The 17,499-nt window shown below is 44.2% G+C and overlaps 1 protein-coding gene across 1 annotated transcript in view; it reads left to right on the forward strand.

The window, feature by feature from the left end:
• LOC308458304 (dynein axonemal heavy chain 11-like) overlaps positions 1 to 17,499 on the forward strand; it is a 228,996-nt gene that overhangs the window by 78,953 nt on the left and 132,544 nt on the right. The window contains exons 35-36 of the mRNA XM_080973289.1: positions 1,480 to 1,611; positions 4,163 to 4,336. Of these exons, the coding sequence (XP_080829415.1) occupies positions 1,480 to 1,611; positions 4,163 to 4,336 (306 nt within the window). The remainder of the gene's footprint in view (positions 1 to 1,479; positions 1,612 to 4,162; positions 4,337 to 17,499) is intronic.

Consider the following 17,499-nt stretch of genomic DNA (forward strand, 5'->3'; position numbering starts at 1 on the left):
CTGGTAATGTCTGGGACATATGCCAGCCCTACCAATATTATGCTTTCTGAAAACAGGCTCATAGCTGTCAAGTGTCCCTTATTTGAAGGGACAGTCCCTTATTCCAGCGCCATGTCCCGCTGCTGTCCCTTATTGATGGATGTCTCTTAAATGTCCCTTAAATGATGTCCCTTAAATTTCAAAGGAAGCAGCTCCTCTCCCTCCCTCCCTGCCGGCCAGGGAGGAGGGAGGCTCCAACTGTGTTGCTTGGCTGTGTTGCTCACCCAATAAGAAGTCTAAGAACGACTGGGGGGTGGAGCTTGCATGCCTTGTGTGTGGCTAGTTAATGCAAGCTGAGGGGGTTTTTGAATGCTGGACGCCATTTTGTTGCACGTGCTGCTGCAAACTTTGCAGTGCAAAGCCAGGCCGGGGAGCCATCTTAAGTTGAGGCTGCATAGGCCTTGTGGTGCATGTGATTCAGATTCTATTCAGTTGAACCTCTGGTTACAAAGTTGGTTGGACAGTGTTCTCAGAGCTATCAGCATGAGTTTGACTAGACTCCAGGAGGACAGGAAGACTGGAGTGCCTGGAACAGGTGAGGCTGCAGGTCCCTTATTTTGGCTGCTGGTCCCTTATTTTCAAGGCTGCTGGTCCCTTATTTTCAAATCTGTAAGTTGACAGCTATGCAGGCTTTGCATGCAGAACACATTCCCGTAGACCAGGGGTGGCTTATCTTTGATCCTCCAGGTGTTGCTGGACTACAATTCCCATCAAACCTAGCCAACATGGCCAGTGGTCAGAGATAATGGGAGTTGTAGTTCAACAGCTAAAGGACCATATCTTAGTGTGAACCCCTCTGCCTCTACCACTGCCATGTGACACCCTCCAGGAATAGTATATGACAAATTCCTTCTTCTTGCATCAGTTACCACTTTTCAGTGGCTGAATACAGTTTCCAGTCCTTCATCTCAGCTCTCAAACAGCTCTTCCGTCTGAAGTGTTTGATTCAATTGCCCATGGGCCAGAGAAGAAGTGGGGACTGAACATAGATCCACACTGCGGATTAATCTTCCCCCTCCCTCTTCAGTTTAACAATTTGTGTATGTTGCTTAGGTGTGCCTAACATATCGCAGGAGCAGCTACCCAGCAAGCTTTCCCGCCTATAATAAAGGGAACTTGCCCTCGACTCATTGCTTTGGTCTCCTGTGTGTGACTTTTTTTCTTCTATGCCAAATCTGATACCAGTCCTACTCAGAGTAGACCCACTGAAATTAATGGGCATGGTCTATTAATTTCAATGAGCCTATGCTGAGGAGAACCTAGTCAGATGCCGTCCTCTGTAATTATAAATACATCACAATGGTTATGTGATGTGTTTTAAAATATTTATTATATTGGGACAGTAGCAGCTAAAGAAGTAGAAATAAGAATATAAAGGATGTAGGGACTGTATTCAGATATCTTTATTCTCTCCTTCCTTTTTATTTATTTTCACTGAAGACTTTGTGTTCATTACTGGATTGTCTCCTGACCCCGGAGAATGCTCCCCCAGACTCTCCTCGTGAACTCTATGAAGTATATTTTGCCTTTGCAAGTATATGGGCCTTTGGTGGTGCTTTGTTCCAAGATCAGGTGAGTGGCTGGTTTTGAGGGAAGATAACAGTATTTTGGTATTCTCTTCAAGTTTGACAGCAACCATTCCTGCATCACACGGGGTTGGGCTACATGACCCATGAGGTCTTGTACAACTCAACAATTCTATGATTCTATCTTCCAATCAATGGCGTGCGGTGAATTTTTTTTTGTAGGGGAACAGGGCCAGAGGCACCAGCTTGCAAGAGTGATGGGGAAGGCGACATCACATGTGTGACCTCACAGCATCCCAACATCACGTGCATGAGCACTGTTTCTCCCTCCCTAAACCAGGCAGAAGTTTCCTGGGCTTTGGGAAGCAGGCGCCAGGCTTTAATACTTTAATACTCTAATTTACCAGGAACGTTTAGGAGACTAGCCTAGTCCCTGTAGTCCACTGACTGCACCCCACTGCTTCCAATATATTTTCAATAAGAAATGAGACAGGAAAAATAAGCCAGTAATATTTGTATCATTAACTGCAAAATTATGGCCGTGAGTGTGTGTGTTTTTTATACAGTCGTACCTCAGAAGTAGAACGCCTTGCGAGTCAAAAGTTTTGGCTCGCGAACGCCGCAAACCCGGAAGTGAGTGTTCCGGTTTGTGGACATTCTTCAGAACCCGAATGTCTGACGCGGCTTCCGATTGGCTGCAGGAGCTTCCTGCAGCCAATTAGAAGTCGCACCTTGGTTTCCAAATGTTTTGGAAGTCGAACGGACCTCCGGAACAGATTCCGTTCGACTTCCGAGGTATGACTGTATTTACATAAAGATCCAGAAGATCTCACCTTGGCCTAGTTGCTGAACAACAGTGATGTTCTCCACTTCTACCGTCTGTCACCCCAAAGTGATACATCCAAGATGCCCACCTTCAAATGTGCATTTTAGCAATTATTCTAGAAAATTAATATGCATTCACACATGATTCTGGACACACCACTCCTTTGTGTACTATAGGGGTCAGAAATCAGAATACACTGTCCATGCCAACAGATAAGGCCTGGACATATTTTTATATAGCACAGCTGTTCTGCCTTGTTGCTAGTTATTCATGCCCTTTTCTTTGGGTTCGTTCTTGTGGCGATATGTTCTACAGTTTCCATTTCTTACATTTGACACTTGATAAACATTTTTGGCCCTGGGAAACATAATATACACCATAGGGCTTTTCTAATCTCTAGCACCTACCATCCCACAAGCCAACTATCCCACTAACTCCTGCTTCTTACAAGTTCTGAAGGGAAAGTGTCAGACAATCACAGTAATTTTCTGCCAGCAAGATCACATATCCCTGATCCAACTGATCCAACAGGAAGGAACTTTTCTCAGCCTAATGATTCATGACTGTTCTCTCTACAGGGATATACAGACCCTCGAAATACTCTGAGCCTCCTGTTTCCTTTTACCACTTGCCAGGGTCTCCTACCAACATCTAGTTAATATTGGCTGTGATAGAAGACTTTTCACCCTAACAACTGATGAAGTAGCTGGCAGATCACTACCCCTTTTGAGTGGATTTAGGCCACTGATTGGCTACCAAGTCTATATTTGTCAGAACAGTGAAATAAGGCAAATGTGTCTCCAGATCCTTGTACCCCTTCCTTTCTTTAATATCTCAAGACATCTCAAGCTGCTTGGCTTGATTTCTTTAAGATGCAAGCTGAACCCTATCACACCACGGATGCATGTATTGCTAAGTGCCAGAACCTGGTTCACCTTTATTGCATCTTTCTGATGTGCTATGTATGGCTTAGAAGAGGGCTTTGAATGTGACAGTATGTTAGGGTGGGCATTCCGTATTCTGCGAGTGAGGGACTTAGCATGAACCAAATGGCATTTTTGCTTCCAGAAAAACTCTGTGGCCACTACCTTTTGTTTCTCGTGTAACTCTGTGCTTTCTGGTGTCACCCGAAAGCATGCAGCAACATATGATTATAAAAGAATAAAGTGCCTTGGTATTTTCATTGTAAGAAAATAGACAGTCTAGGAAACCTCAGGGTTGAAAGGTTACTATCGAATAGTTCCTTGAGTTATTTCCCATAACTTAGATCAGTGAACATAGTTTGGGAGAAAGTCCTTCAGCTCTTGCAGTTTCTAAGCTATGAACTTAACATTCCCACTTGGTTTTTTCTTTTCTTTAAGCTTTCCTCTCTGTTTTATAACAGTAAGGAACATAATAAGCTGTCTTTTATTTAAACAGACCATTGGTTCATCTGGCTCACTCTCGTCTACGATGATAGGCACTGACTTTCCAGATAGCAGTCTTTCCCAGCCCTGCCTGGAAAGGCCAGGGACTGATCCAACGATCTTCTACAGTACATGCAATGCATGTGTTCTGCTGTTGTTCTTGGTTGTTCTAGTGCTGCTTTAATTGTTTAAAATATTTCTTGAACATCACCCAGAGGATGGCAGCTATTTTGGGTGCCTTCAAAACAGAACAAGCAAGCAAGCAAACAAACAAACAAACCAACAAACAAATAAAATGCTCATAGTCGGGCTAGCACACCTCTTCCCGTGTTTCATGTCTGTCTCCCCTTTGTTCTGTTTTTCAGCTAATTGATTATCGCATGGAGTTTAGTAGATGGTGGATCAAAGAAATGCGAACAATAAAATTTCCTTCCCAAGGGACGGTTTTCGATTACTTCATTGACCCGGATACGAAAAAATTTACTTTGTGGAGTGAGAAAATTCCAGGCACCGAAATAGAAGCAGATGTCCCTCTCCAGGTAGGACAATCCACTGCAATTAGTCATAAGAGAAGCAGCACATATCTGGATAATTACGGCTGAATTAGGGGGAACACAAAGTGCATAACAAGTTGGAGTTCAAGTGTTGCTAATTATCAAAGCAGTGTCACAACACAAGGAATACTGCGCCAGTGGAAAGCGCATTGTTATTATGAAAAGGGTTTTGTTAAAGCAGATTCTGTTCATTGGGTTTTGTCTTGACGCTATAGCTGGGAAGAAGTCCCGAAGATTCCTATTAGTATAGTAATATTTTATCCATGCAGACCTGTGTCAGGGCCTGGCAGACCCAGGAGGAGGATGAGCTCACGGGGAGCGCAGACTGGGGAGAGGACGACCCCAGGGAGGGGGCCATCGGGCTCTGGGGCCTCCACTATATTGCTGGCACCTGTCTGTCTCAGGAGACAGCGGGAGAATGCACCTTCAGATATACAGTTCAGCCGTTGGAGAGTTACAGTGCCTACTATGGCTGTAGAGGATGATATGGGAGAGACATGTTTTGTTGCAGCTGGGGCAGATGAAGGCATCTAGTCTTGCTGCTACAGGTGCACCATGGCACTTCTTCTCTCTGCATTCTTCCCAGCTTAGTGGGGAGGGGAGAGAGAATTGGCCACTAGTAACCCCTTGATTTCCCTCCCAAGTTATTTCCACAGTGGGCTCGTCCCACTGCCCATGCCAGCTCCTTCCAGGAAGGAGGAGGCATGTGAGAGTGAGGCAATCTCTGTGTGCTCAGAGTGGCAAAGCAAATTCCCAGAGACAGTACCCCTATCCCTTCCATCAAGAAGGAGTGAGAAACTCAGGCAGAAGAGGGGGAAAGCAACCAGTAGGGAGTGGACGCCTGAGTGAACCTCTCTTCAATATTTAGGGGGGAGACAGAGGACTGCAAGAGGTCAATTCAACTTTCCTAAAGCCAGGGTACAGCTTAGCAGTCAATGACCTCAAGAAGCCAGTGAGGCTGGTAATTCCACAGAGGTGTTTTGTTTGAACGGTGCTAGCTGCAGTGTTGCTTTGGTGTGAGCAGAGGCAGTTCCTTGCCCCCTGTGCTGAAGTTCTAGCTCCTGCTCATCCCTATGAATTCTGGTGACACATTTCTGCTGCCCTTCAACTTTCTCCATGTGCAAGAGAACAGGAAAAACATACTTTTGTCATTACAAATAATAATAACAATTATTATTATTATTATTATTATTATTATTATTATTATTTATACCCCGCCCTCCCCAGCCAAGGCCGGGCTCAGAGCGGCTTACAAGCAATAAAAAGCCAAGTTGAATGAATTACAACTTAAAAACAAAATTAAAATACAACATTAAAATATTGAAACATTAAAATATTAAAATGTAGCCTCATCGCAGGAGGAGAAGGAAAGGAAAAAAGAAAGAGAGGGAGGGAATCAAATTGGCTCCAAGCCAAAGGCCAGGCGGAACGACTCTGTCTTACAGGCCCTGCGGAAAGAAATCAGATCCTGCAGGGCCCTGGTCTCATGAGGCAGAGCGTTCCACCAGGCCAGAGCCAGTGTTGAAAAGGCCCTGGCTCTGGTTGAAGCTAATCTAACTTCCTTAGGGCCCGGCACCACTAGGGTGTTGCTATTTATGGACCTTGAGGCTCTCCGTGGGGCATACTGGGAGAAGCGGTCCCGTAGGTACGAGGGTCCTAGGCCGTGAAGGGCTTTAAAGGTCAAAACCAACACCTTAAATCTGACCCTGTACTCCTACCGGGAGCCAGTGCAGCTGGAAAAGCACTGGGTGAATATGCTCCCATGGCAGAGACCCCATGAGGAGCCTCGCTGCAGCATTCTGCACCCGCTGGAGATAGCTCAGAATGCTAACCTCAGTTGCCTGGGAGTAAGCCCAAATGAATGCAGGCGGCATACACACCATGCATTTAAAGCTCATGACTCCCCCCGCCCCCAGAATCCTGGGAATCGTAGTTTGTTGAGGGTGCTGGGAATTGTAGTTCTGTGAGGGGCAAACTGCACTGCCCAAAATTTTCTTAGGAGAAGCCAAAAGCTTTAAATTGTGTAGAAATGTTCCTGAAGGCCTGCAAACACCATTGTAATAATTATTATTATTATTATTATTATTATTATTATTATTCCCCACCCATCTGGCTGCGTTTCCCCAGCCACTCTGGGCGGCTTGCAGAATATATAAATCATAATAAAGCATCAAACATTAAAAACTTCCAGATACAGGGCTGTCTTCAGATGTCTTCTAAAAGTTGTATAGTTCTTTATCTCCTTGACATCAGAAGGGAAGGAGTTCCAAAGGGGGTGGGACGCCACTGCCGAGAAGGCCATCTGCCTGGAAGTCAAGATATCCCCAAAATTAATTGGTAGTTGTTGCAAGAATGAACTCATATATGTTTATATTCACTTGCTTTGATATATGCTAATTGGCTCACTTTGATGATGTGCTTATCTGTGAACCCTGGGATGCTGGGTTTTTGGCACAGAAAGGGGAGCTATCTGCAAACTTTGGATAGCTGTCACCTATTATCTCACCGGTCAGGTGAATTGATGGGAAGGTCTGGCCAAACTGACGTATGCTGCTTTGTGTATTAAAAATGTATAAATGTTCGCTTGGGTGTGGACAGGTCATGATGACATCTCACTGTTCGTTCTGCATCTGCAAAGGCAGTGGGGCTCCTTAGCTTGTGCTGCAAGTACAGTTTTTCTTATAATAAAGCACCCTGGTGTATTTGACATTATTCTTGGGTATCCCTGCACCAAACCACTCCCATGAGCCTACCTTTGGGCCAGTGGATCAGGACAGTAATGCAGCCTGAGTAGGATTTATTACTTGAGTAGACATGGTTAGGATTGTAAACAGTGAGGAGCAGATGGATGACTTTGAAGAAACCATTGCTCTCCCTCACCTGTTCATTCACAGAGCAGTCTATCTGCATTTCTCTTTTTATTGTTTGTTGTAAAAAAAAAAAAATCCATTTCTTTTACACCGCTGTCTTCTTGAAAAGAAAGCAGAACAGCTTACAACAACAAAATCAAATCATATTACAACATTAAATTTGTAGCTGCATCAAAAGCAGCAATATAAACACAATATAAGCAGGAATAGCAGCGTAAAAGAGGAGAGTAAACAGCTCTCCCCCTGCCTGCCTGCCTCTCTCTCTCTCTCTCTCTCTCTCTCTCTCTCACACACACACACACACACACACACACACCAGAGGGGAGAAAATAGAACAGACAAAAGAGGACATGCTCCCATGCCCTTCCCAAATCTGCTCAGGAAGGTCAGGAGAACCCCAAGGTTCATCTGATAATCCCGGTCTTCTTGACCTCTAAGCTCTGTGTGGCAGATGCCGATGCCTTTGGGTTCTCTATTTTGATTTCACATTTCAGAACATAAACACAAGAAACCCACAATGTAGACTAGTGGCGCCAACTTGAATAAAATATTGCAGAGGGGGCCAGGTAAGCCCTGCTCCACATAATCGATCACAAGACACCATTTGAATGGCAATGCCTATCAACTTTTGGGAGCCCAAGCCCCCTCAAATATTTTATTGGGGGAGTGCATGAAGGGACATTGGCCCCTAGGCGTTGACTCCTATGACAGACATACAGTGGTACCTTGGGTTACAGACACTTCAGGTTACAGATGCTTCAGGTTACAGACTCCACTAACCCAGAAATAGTACCTCAGGTTAAGAACTTTGCTTCAGGATGATAACAGATATTGTGCAGCGGCAGCACAGTGGCAGCAGGAGGCCTCATTAGCTAAAGTAGTACCTCAGGTTAAGAACAGTTTCAGGTTAAGAACAGACCTCCAGAACTAATTAAGTTCTTAACCTGAGGTACCACTCTATATTTAAAACAACAGATTGGCCAAGACTTTGGAGGATTATGTATACCAAAATTGGAAACCACCATGGTGAATGGTTTTCTGATCTTTTTCAATTGGCAAGCGAAAAAGGGGGGGACAAAATGAAACCCTCTTGTCCCCTTTCCTCCTCTCTGTTCCTTAGTGAATGCCATCTTGCCAAATGAACTATTTAGATCAGGGTGGTGAAACTGTGGTCCTCCAGTTGTGGTTGGACTCCAACTCCCATCAACCACAGTCAGTGTAGCTAATGGACATGGATGATGGAAGTACTCTGGCAACAGCTGAAAGGTCACAGCCTCCCTACACATTACAGAAAACCTCTTTCTCCTAAACAGCTGCCAACTGATTGAAACTAGGGGTATTAGGCAAGGACAGAATTTGCTTCCTGGTGGTTGTGGTGGGGTTTTACTCCTAGTGAAGACAGCCAGTGGTCAACCCTCCCTCCTACCCAGAGTATCTTCTTATCTGAATTAGTTGCCGTGCATTTTTATAATTTGGCTCAAAGAAAAACGCTCAAGGTTGACGTGGCCTGGGATTGACAGAACGATGGTTCTTGGGAATCCCTGTTGTCCATTTAAATTTTAATGTTTCTATCATTTGTTCCTCTGTGCAAATTAACGGCCATGGCAGTGTGTTGGGTTTCTTTTCTGAAGTCAGGACTTTAAATTTAATTCAATCGCCTAGATTTACAGCTATTCTATATTTCACAAGGCAGAATCAATAATGTGACTGAAGTGAAGAAGATAAAAATTTATGGTATCTTGCAATTTAATGGTTGAAAAGATGCAATTGGAGAGATCATAAATTGTGAAGGAGTTTATGCTTCATTGCTCCTGATTCAGTGCTTGCTGTTAGGACTTGATTTGTGACTATTCACAAGGTGTGATTAATGGTGTGATCGATGCTTGCTTCAGTGCAGTAAAGCAGTTGTAATGCTCTTCATTAGAATAAATAAAATAAATTGACTGAAGCTTTATAAAAACTGTGTAACATTTAAAATCTAAAATGTCATTTTTTTCCCTGTTACAATTTAGGTTTCTTCAAGGCATTTTCCACTTACAACACATTATTCATTGTCATTCTTCTCCCCCCCACCTTCCCCTCTTGGATATTATAGAAATCCGTGTGGGTTTGGGTTAGCTTTATGCAAAGCTCACTGAAGAGGAAAAAAAAAGAAAAGGAAGGGTAGGATGGAACTGACTGGAGTCTAGGAAATTGTGGTAGCTATGTTTTGCCATCTTCCCAAGGTGTGTTCTGTTCTCCAAACATTTGAAAGCTGTGAATAACTGCGGCAGGAAACGTCCTATCGTACGGATGATTCCGGAAAAAAAAGAAGACAAAATAATAGTTTCCGTTGTTCCTAAACGGAGTGGTTTTGTAATTGGCTCCAAAAAGGAGGCAGTGGAAATATATGAAACATTAAAATAGCATTTCATTATTTTGCAAAATATGGTGATGCTTTATTTTAGCCCCTTAAGAAAGGGGAACTATTTTTAAAAATTGAGAACTTGGAAAAGAGTAGAGGCTTGTCTTGGTTTAGAGTTGCTTTTTTATGGATCCAGTAAATATAGACAAGGCCACCAATCAAAAGAAAGTTGGTTCCACTTAGTACCCTTTGACATTTATAAGCTCTAGTTAGCTGCAACATATTTATCCTATTGATTTCAGTGGGACCTAAGCGTAACTTTCTTCCACTGTATTGGGGCCAAGGAGTGGTGAGAGAGGCATATTTATAATATAGATCCCGTGTCAGGTGAATGACAAGTGGGCAGCCTATGTGCCTGTCGTTTGGCCCTCCAGCGGTGGGGGAGATAAGGATCTGGCCTGCCAGCCAGAAAATGTTTCCCACCTCTACTTGGGAATTATAGCTGGGGTGGTGGTGAAGGAACCTCTAATAGAGGAGTCTCCTAATTGAACTACATTTCCCAGAACTCTATGGGGAAAGCTAAGCACCTTAACTTAGTATAAAACCATTTTAAGTCCATTGTGTAGTTACAAACTTTAATATTCTTCATAACTTCTTCAGAAGTGCATATATAAAAATATGTCTGAGCAACAGGAAGAAAGTAAACAGTGTTAACCTCATACCCTCTCTTCAGTAAAACCTGTCACCTATGCAAGAATTCTAGTTCTAAATTTTTTTATCTTCAAGAAAGGTGCAGAGGAAGGTTTCAGGGGAGTTTTCCAAGAATGGTTGGCTCATCGATAAATGAGGTGAAGCCATGAAGCACACACACGCACCCCTCATTTTCTGCAGTGTTGTTCTTGTTACATTTTAATTTATTACCCAGCCTTCCCAAGTCCCATGGTGGATTGCTGCAATTAAAACCATGTTAAAAAGCAGTCTAAAACAATCTGCAGTCACAAAGATAGGGTGGGTCTTAAAAATATACATCTCAGGTGTCAAAAGCCAGGGTAAATAGGTCAGTTAGTGAATTCTCCTATCCAGTTAGTGAATGCCCTCAGGAATGAGGCACCACCAACTCCCAACGGGAAGAAGCAGTAAGCAAATGTATTGCTCTTCCTGGTTGCTTGGCTCCTGATTGCCTTTCAATCCCATTTCTCCATTCCCATCTCCTGACCACTGCCCTTCCTTGGTCCAGCCCTCACAATACAACGATGAGAAACCCTTGTGTGGCAACATAAAAGTGAAAGCGTTGTGTAAAGTTCGCAAAATTGCGATAGTTTTACCGTTGCCAGCTTTCTAGATGCTCTGCCTTTGTTAAGAGCTTGTCTGTACGTTCAGAAATAACCTGTAGCATATCTATTCTTTGACTGCACCACCTCAAAACGCAAGTGGGAACAGAGAGACATAGCTGTCAACTTACAGATTTGAAAATAAGGGACCAGCAGCCTCGAAAATAAGGGATCAGCAGCCAAAATAAGGGATTTTCCGAACACAGGTATGTTCGACTTCTGAGCCCCTCCAAGCCAAAGACAGAAAGCCCAGCCAGCAGCCAAACGAAGCCTCAAGCGGTGGTTCCCACAGTGCAGCAACCTGGCAAAGGGGATGCAGCAAGGAAAACCACCGTCACCTCTCCGCTGGGAAGCGCTGAGCAAAGGCGAGTCCCCAGGCAACGTGGCCAATTTGATCAGCACAAGGCATGCAAGCTCCACCCCCAGTTGTTCTTAGACTCCTTATTGGGTGAGCAACGCAGCCAAGCAACACAGTTGGAGCCTCCCTCCTCCCTGGCTGGCAGGGAGGGAGGGAGAGGAGCTTCTTCCTTTGAAACCCAGGAAATTTAAGGGACATCATCAATCCGGGACAGAAGCGGGACACGACGCTGGGATAAGGGACTTTCCCACCAAATAAGGGACGGTTGACAGCTATGCAGAGAGAGTATGCATGGGTGCTGCTCTACATTGAAATAGGTAAAAGTGGTGCTGTGGTCTTGCTGATCGGAAGGTTGGCAGTTATCGAATGGAGCATGAGAGAACAGGCCCGCTATTCTGCCTTAAAAAAAAAAAAAAATCTGTTAGGATCTTACACCATGCCACCTCCGGGATTTCCCTGACAGATTTTTTATTAGGTGGGTTAGTGGGTGTGAGGACACCTGCAACTGGTATACGGAAGCCCTCGCTACACCCTTTTTACCAGATATTCTGCGGCCTCTCTATCAGGATACAAGCGAAGAAGGGGGAGCGTGGCTGGTAGGGAGACAGGCATAGGGGCTAGGGAATACAATGGATTATTTTCCAGCTGTACTTTTTGCGGCTTGCTCACCAACAGAACCACTGTTGGTTCCGGCATCCTTCCTGGAGCTGCCAGACTTGTAATTTCTGGAGTTCTGAAAGAAAGGTTTGGCCCAAAAGCACCTCACATAGGAGTGAAAGCCGGAACAACGCTCGCATTCGCGAGATTAGCGGCATTAAAGGCTCCATTGTTCCAGGCTCCCAGCTAACCCCGCGGGTCACCTTTTGGGTGGGCTTTTGCGTTTTTGTGGGGTCATCCTTCTTCTCCACCTGGGGGGTGACCCATAACATCCAGGCATCAGGCTCTTTCACATCCCACCTGGAGGTGGATATTTCCGCAGCCTTTTCCCTAAATGCCTCATCATATTCTATGGCGTTGCTTCACCAGCCATTGCCTTTGCGGTTAGGATATTACATTGGTAATTAAATGAATGCCAGCCCTGGTCAAGGTAGGCTACAGCAACTACCCCAGCATAGACTGAAACCACTGCTCACCGAGGAGGTACGGTAAACATCCATTCTGACCATATATACAAGCCACTAATTATATAGAAAAGCAGGAGTCATAGAGTTGGAGAGGAGCTTATACGCCACATTCCAAACTCCTACTTGGTGCATGAAATGTAAAGCTAAAACAATCCTCAATAGATGGTTGTCCAGTCTACTGGAAAACCTCCACCAATTCAAGGTAATAATTGGTTCTGTTGTTGAACTATTGTTGTTGTTTAGTCGTTTAGTCGTGTCCGACTCTTCGTGACCCCATGGACCAGAGCACGCCAGGCACTCCTGTCTTCCACTGCCTCCCGCAGTTTGGTCAGACTCATGTTTGTAGCTTCGAGAACACTGTCCAACCATCTCGTCCTCTGTCGTCCCCTTCTCCTTGTGCCCTCCATCTTTCCCAACATCAGGGTCTTTTCCAGGGAGTCTTCTCTTCTCATGAGGTGGCCAAAGTATTGGAGCCTCAGCTTCACGATCTGTCCTTCCAGTGAGCACTCAGGGCTGATTTCCTTCAGAATGGATAGGTTTGATCTTCTTGTAGTCCATGGGACTCTCAAGGGTCTCCTCCAGCACCATAATTCAAAAGCATCAATTCTTTGGCGATCAGCCTTCTTTATGGTCCAGCTCTCACTTCCATACATCACTACTGGGAAAACCATGGCTTTAACTATCCGGACCTTTGTTGGCAAGGTGATGTCTCTGAACTATAGGCACTATCAAAAAGTGTCTTCTAATGCTCAACCAAAATATTATGCCCATATAAAGCTGTTTGCCACAAAAATCTGTATTGCCTTTTGACTGTCAACAGTCTACCACTGGGTTTCCCAAACGGGTCTCCAGCTGTTTTTGGACTACAATTCCCATCTTCCCTGACCATTGGTCCTGCTAGCTCGGGATGATGGGAGTTGTAATTCAGAGACAGCTGGAGACCAAATTTGGGAAACCCTGGTCTACCCACTTGGAATTTGAACTCACAAATTCATTCCCTTTTCTCTGCATTTGAATATTTTTTACTACTATTATCCCCCCAGTGAAGTGATTCTATTCAATGTAAAGCAATATAGGCAAAGGAGACCTAGATAGTTTTTCTTCAGTGATAAGTGTTACCTGTGCAGCCTCATAATTACTTTCAGCAAATCAGCCAGCCCTGTGATACTCATCTTTCTTAGGCATATAGTTTTCCAAATTCTCAACTTAGTGATCAGCTTAGTGATATGTTGAAAAATAAAGGATATAGCACATGGTGGGCTCTGCGTGTTGGGGGGTGAGGGGGAAGCATCCTATTCTCTGTGTCTATCCACGGGTTCCTTCTAGATCCCTCGCAGTTCATTAGGAGGTTGCTCAATTTATTAGAAACCAATCATGCATTCATACATTCTTCCATCTGAAGTGCACTTTTAAATGTTAGACTATACACTAATCAAGTTGAACATGATAATGAGAGCACGTTCACATTGTTAAGGTAAATGATCCAATGCACTCATAGTGAAGACTTATTTGAACTACAATTGGAGCTTTTCATTGCAATATTGAACATTCTGGGGAACTTGGAGTGCGTTGTTTGGTGGCTGACTTGCAAATGTCTGATTATCATTATCTTGCTGGCGGTGGGTTGGCCATTTCACTCCTGCTTTCGGTTGCTTTTCTAGGAGTCATTAGAATTTTATGGCAAATTGGGAACTGGATTCTAGATGTTATGAATATTAATGCCCTTCCTTTTCTTACAAAGGCAGACACAAATATTTATTTATTTACGGCACAATCCTATAGATCGTTGCTAAGAGCTAAATCCCATTTTCAGTGGGGCTTGCTCCTGGGAAAGTGGGTATGGTGTCACAGGCTTGTTTCTTTATTTCCATTGATTAATAATCTGCTTCACTGTATAGAGCAAAGGTAGATTGTTTACATTTTTACATCTTCGTATTTAAAGCAACAAGAACAAGATGCCTTCTTAAGAGGGAATGGGTAAAATCTCAGCTTTGCCAACTCCTAGGGGCCAAGGCTGGGCCCCCCAAAGTGGATGGGAATTGCCATTCCAGTGGACCACGTTATGTGATTGATTAGGCGGGGTTGGGAATACCTGCCTCCCCCCCTCCAATATTTTATTCAAGTTGGTACCCCTGTGGGAGGCAACTGCCATTTTAGGCCCTCAAAAGTCAATGCCCAATCTGATGTGGTCTTGGGCATTGTATTTGGGAGGATTTAAGATGTTGTTCACATGCTATCAATGGCCTGGAGCCGAAAGGAGCTCACCTCATATTTTAAAGCCCCACCCACTACCAGGGGTCTCAGGATTGCTCAGGCATAGATAGAGTGTGCGCAACTGAGTTGAGGGTGTTGGCTGTTGTAGTGCCAAACCAAAGAGACGTGAAGCAGGGCCTCCATCTAGCTCTGCCACTGTTAGCCCCAGTCACACACATGGCAGGTCGTAATTTAAAATAATAGTCACGTTCCGCCTCAGTTCAAGAACCATTGGCAGTGGATGGTGCCATCTTAGATCCTCAGAATGCACTGGCCAATATGACGTCAACATCACACCGATCATTGCATTTGGGGTGGTGTGGGGTTTAAGATTGTGACCAGTTGTTGCTGACTCCCTCAAGCTTAGGTTCTGAAATCTCTATTCTACCACGTCAAGGGTATTGCAATCTGAGTTTCTAGTCTTGGATTTATGGGTGGCAAGAGCTTTGAAGAACCCAGCGGCAGTTGCAGCCTGCATGGTGCACTTAGTGCCTAGTTTTTGCTGAGCAAAAGGCCGATGAAGAGACACAAGGAAGGGAAAGACCTTGTGGACTGCTGCCAGGGAAGTTTCCGTTCGAACAATGGAGGTGCAGCGATATCAATAGATTTTTTAAATTCACTGCTCCACTTGCTTTTTCTTAGCCTTCCCCCCTTGGAGTTAGCTACCTTTCGAATTTTGATTGCTAGAATTTTACTGCTCAGTTGGGGGAAAAGGCAGTGCTGTGGGGCTTACTTAGAGCAACATCAGTCAACTTGGTGCTACGTCGTGTCTTCTCCTCCTATGGAGCGTTTAGTGGAGGAAGGAAAAGAGCCAGGGAGCATTAGATGAAAGAGAGACCATCTTAGTCTAAGGAGAGAAGACAGGAAGTGTGTAAAAGACTCACTTTGGCCCCACAGTTGTAGTGTGGACAAATGGATGGAAGGCATTTTGAGGCTGGGGAAAATAAGGGAGAAATAAGATGGGCTTTCATGATGTCTCTTGTCTTCTCCCAGATCTACACAGCCTGTACACAAACACACAAACTCTCTGTTTTCATTTCTCTCCATTGCTCACTTTTCCAGTCTTCAGTTCTTCGCATTTCCACCTCAGTTTGCAGTTCCTTAAAAAATGCCCTCCTGAAAACGTACCAGCATTTCAGTGTGAATTTTTCCTAATATACCAATTTTTGTATGCAATTTCTGCCTGATAGCTTGCATTTTCATGTTGTTTTCGCTAATAACATGAGAGCCGATAAGCTGATACTGAATCCCGAAAAGACAGGAGTGTTTTGTGTCCTAAGTTCTCATATTTGGGAGCTGGGGAGGTGGCCTGCCCTGGATGGGGTTGCACTCCCTTAGCAGAAAAGTCTGACAGTTTGGAGGGTGCTCTGTCACTGGAAGGTCAGGTGGGTCTGTGGCTAGGAATGCCTTTTTTTTTCAGTTCTGGCTTTTCGGTTCAGCCACAGACCCTTTTTGACAGAGATGACTTGGCCACTGTACTCCATGCTCTGGTACATTCCTGATTGGATTACTGCAATGCACTCTATGTGGGACTGCCCTTGAAGATGACTCAGGCCAAAATGCAGCAGCCAGATTACTGGCCTGGGTTCTGTTTCAATCTCATAGGTAAAGGTAAAGGGACCCCTGACCATTAGGTCCAGTCATGGCCGACTCTGGGGTTGCGGCGCTCATCTCGCTTTACTGGCCGAGGGAGCTGGTGTACAGTTTCCAGGTCATGTGGCCAGCATGACTAAGCTGCTTATGGCGAACCAGAGCAGCGCACAGAAACGCCGTTTACCTTCCTGCTGGAGTGGTACCTATTTATCTACTTGCACTTTGACGTGCTTTCGAACTGCTAGGTTGGCAGGAGCAGGGACCGAGCAACGGGAGCTCACCCCATCGTGGGGATTTGAACCACCCACATCCCTTCAGTCTCATACAACTCCCCTGTTAATGGAAGCTGCATTGGCTGCCCACTCAAGGTCCTAGCTCTGGTGGAGAACTGACTCATAATTGAAGTCAAAGTCAAACTCAGATCTGATACATTTGCAATGGTTTGGTTTCCTTTGCTTAATTTAGGGGGGACATACATCCAGAAATTCCCAAATAATACGCGAATTATTACTATTTTTTCAACAACTTTTGTGTCCGAATTTTCACTTGAAATATGGCAACCCTACAGCAGCTCCTCTTCCAGTGTTTTAAAGCTATCTGCTCCATATGCTGGTTTTTGAAGAGACTCCTTGGAATAGCATGCTTAGTATTTGTTAACCTACCCACTGTCTCTGTAACCTCCTTTATGTACTTAATTCAGCTAGAAAAATGAGAAATCTGTGTTTCTTATTTGTTATTGTTGACTTTCTATTATACACTTCTGAAAACCCATAGGTACACACACACAAAGAGCAACTGAGAGAACCAACATAAATGGAGAAATCCTTTCATCCCTACTCTCAGCCAGTAGGAACATTTGGTTCCATCTTTTTTGGTTCAATGCTTTTAAATAGGCCTTGAGAACCAATTTGTTTAGATCTGCTTTTAGCCGAGATATTGGACTGTTTTATAAATATTATTTAATTGCTTAAACTGCTGCTTATTTCCTTTTAATTGGTTTAACATTGATTCTGCGCTATAATCCACAACATTTTTTAACTGCCATTTTGTTTGTTACTGTAGTGAGATGGGTTCTAAGTCCCCTGCCCTCTGTTTTCATTTATATATGTAAACCACCTCGTAACTCTTTTGCCCTAAAAGCGGCATAGAAATAACTAGAAATAAACGAAGAATAAGTAATTGAAAAGAGTTGCATCCCTATCCGAAGACCACACTCGTGTCACAACAAAATAGTTCGCTCCTAAGTAGAGCTTGTGCCCAAGTGTTTCCAAGCTC

Source organism: Podarcis pityusensis, assembly GCF_964106645.2.
Source record: "Podarcis pityusensis genome assembly, chromosome: 1".
NCBI classification, from domain to species: domain Eukaryota; kingdom Metazoa; phylum Chordata; class Lepidosauria; order Squamata; family Lacertidae; genus Podarcis; species Podarcis pityusensis.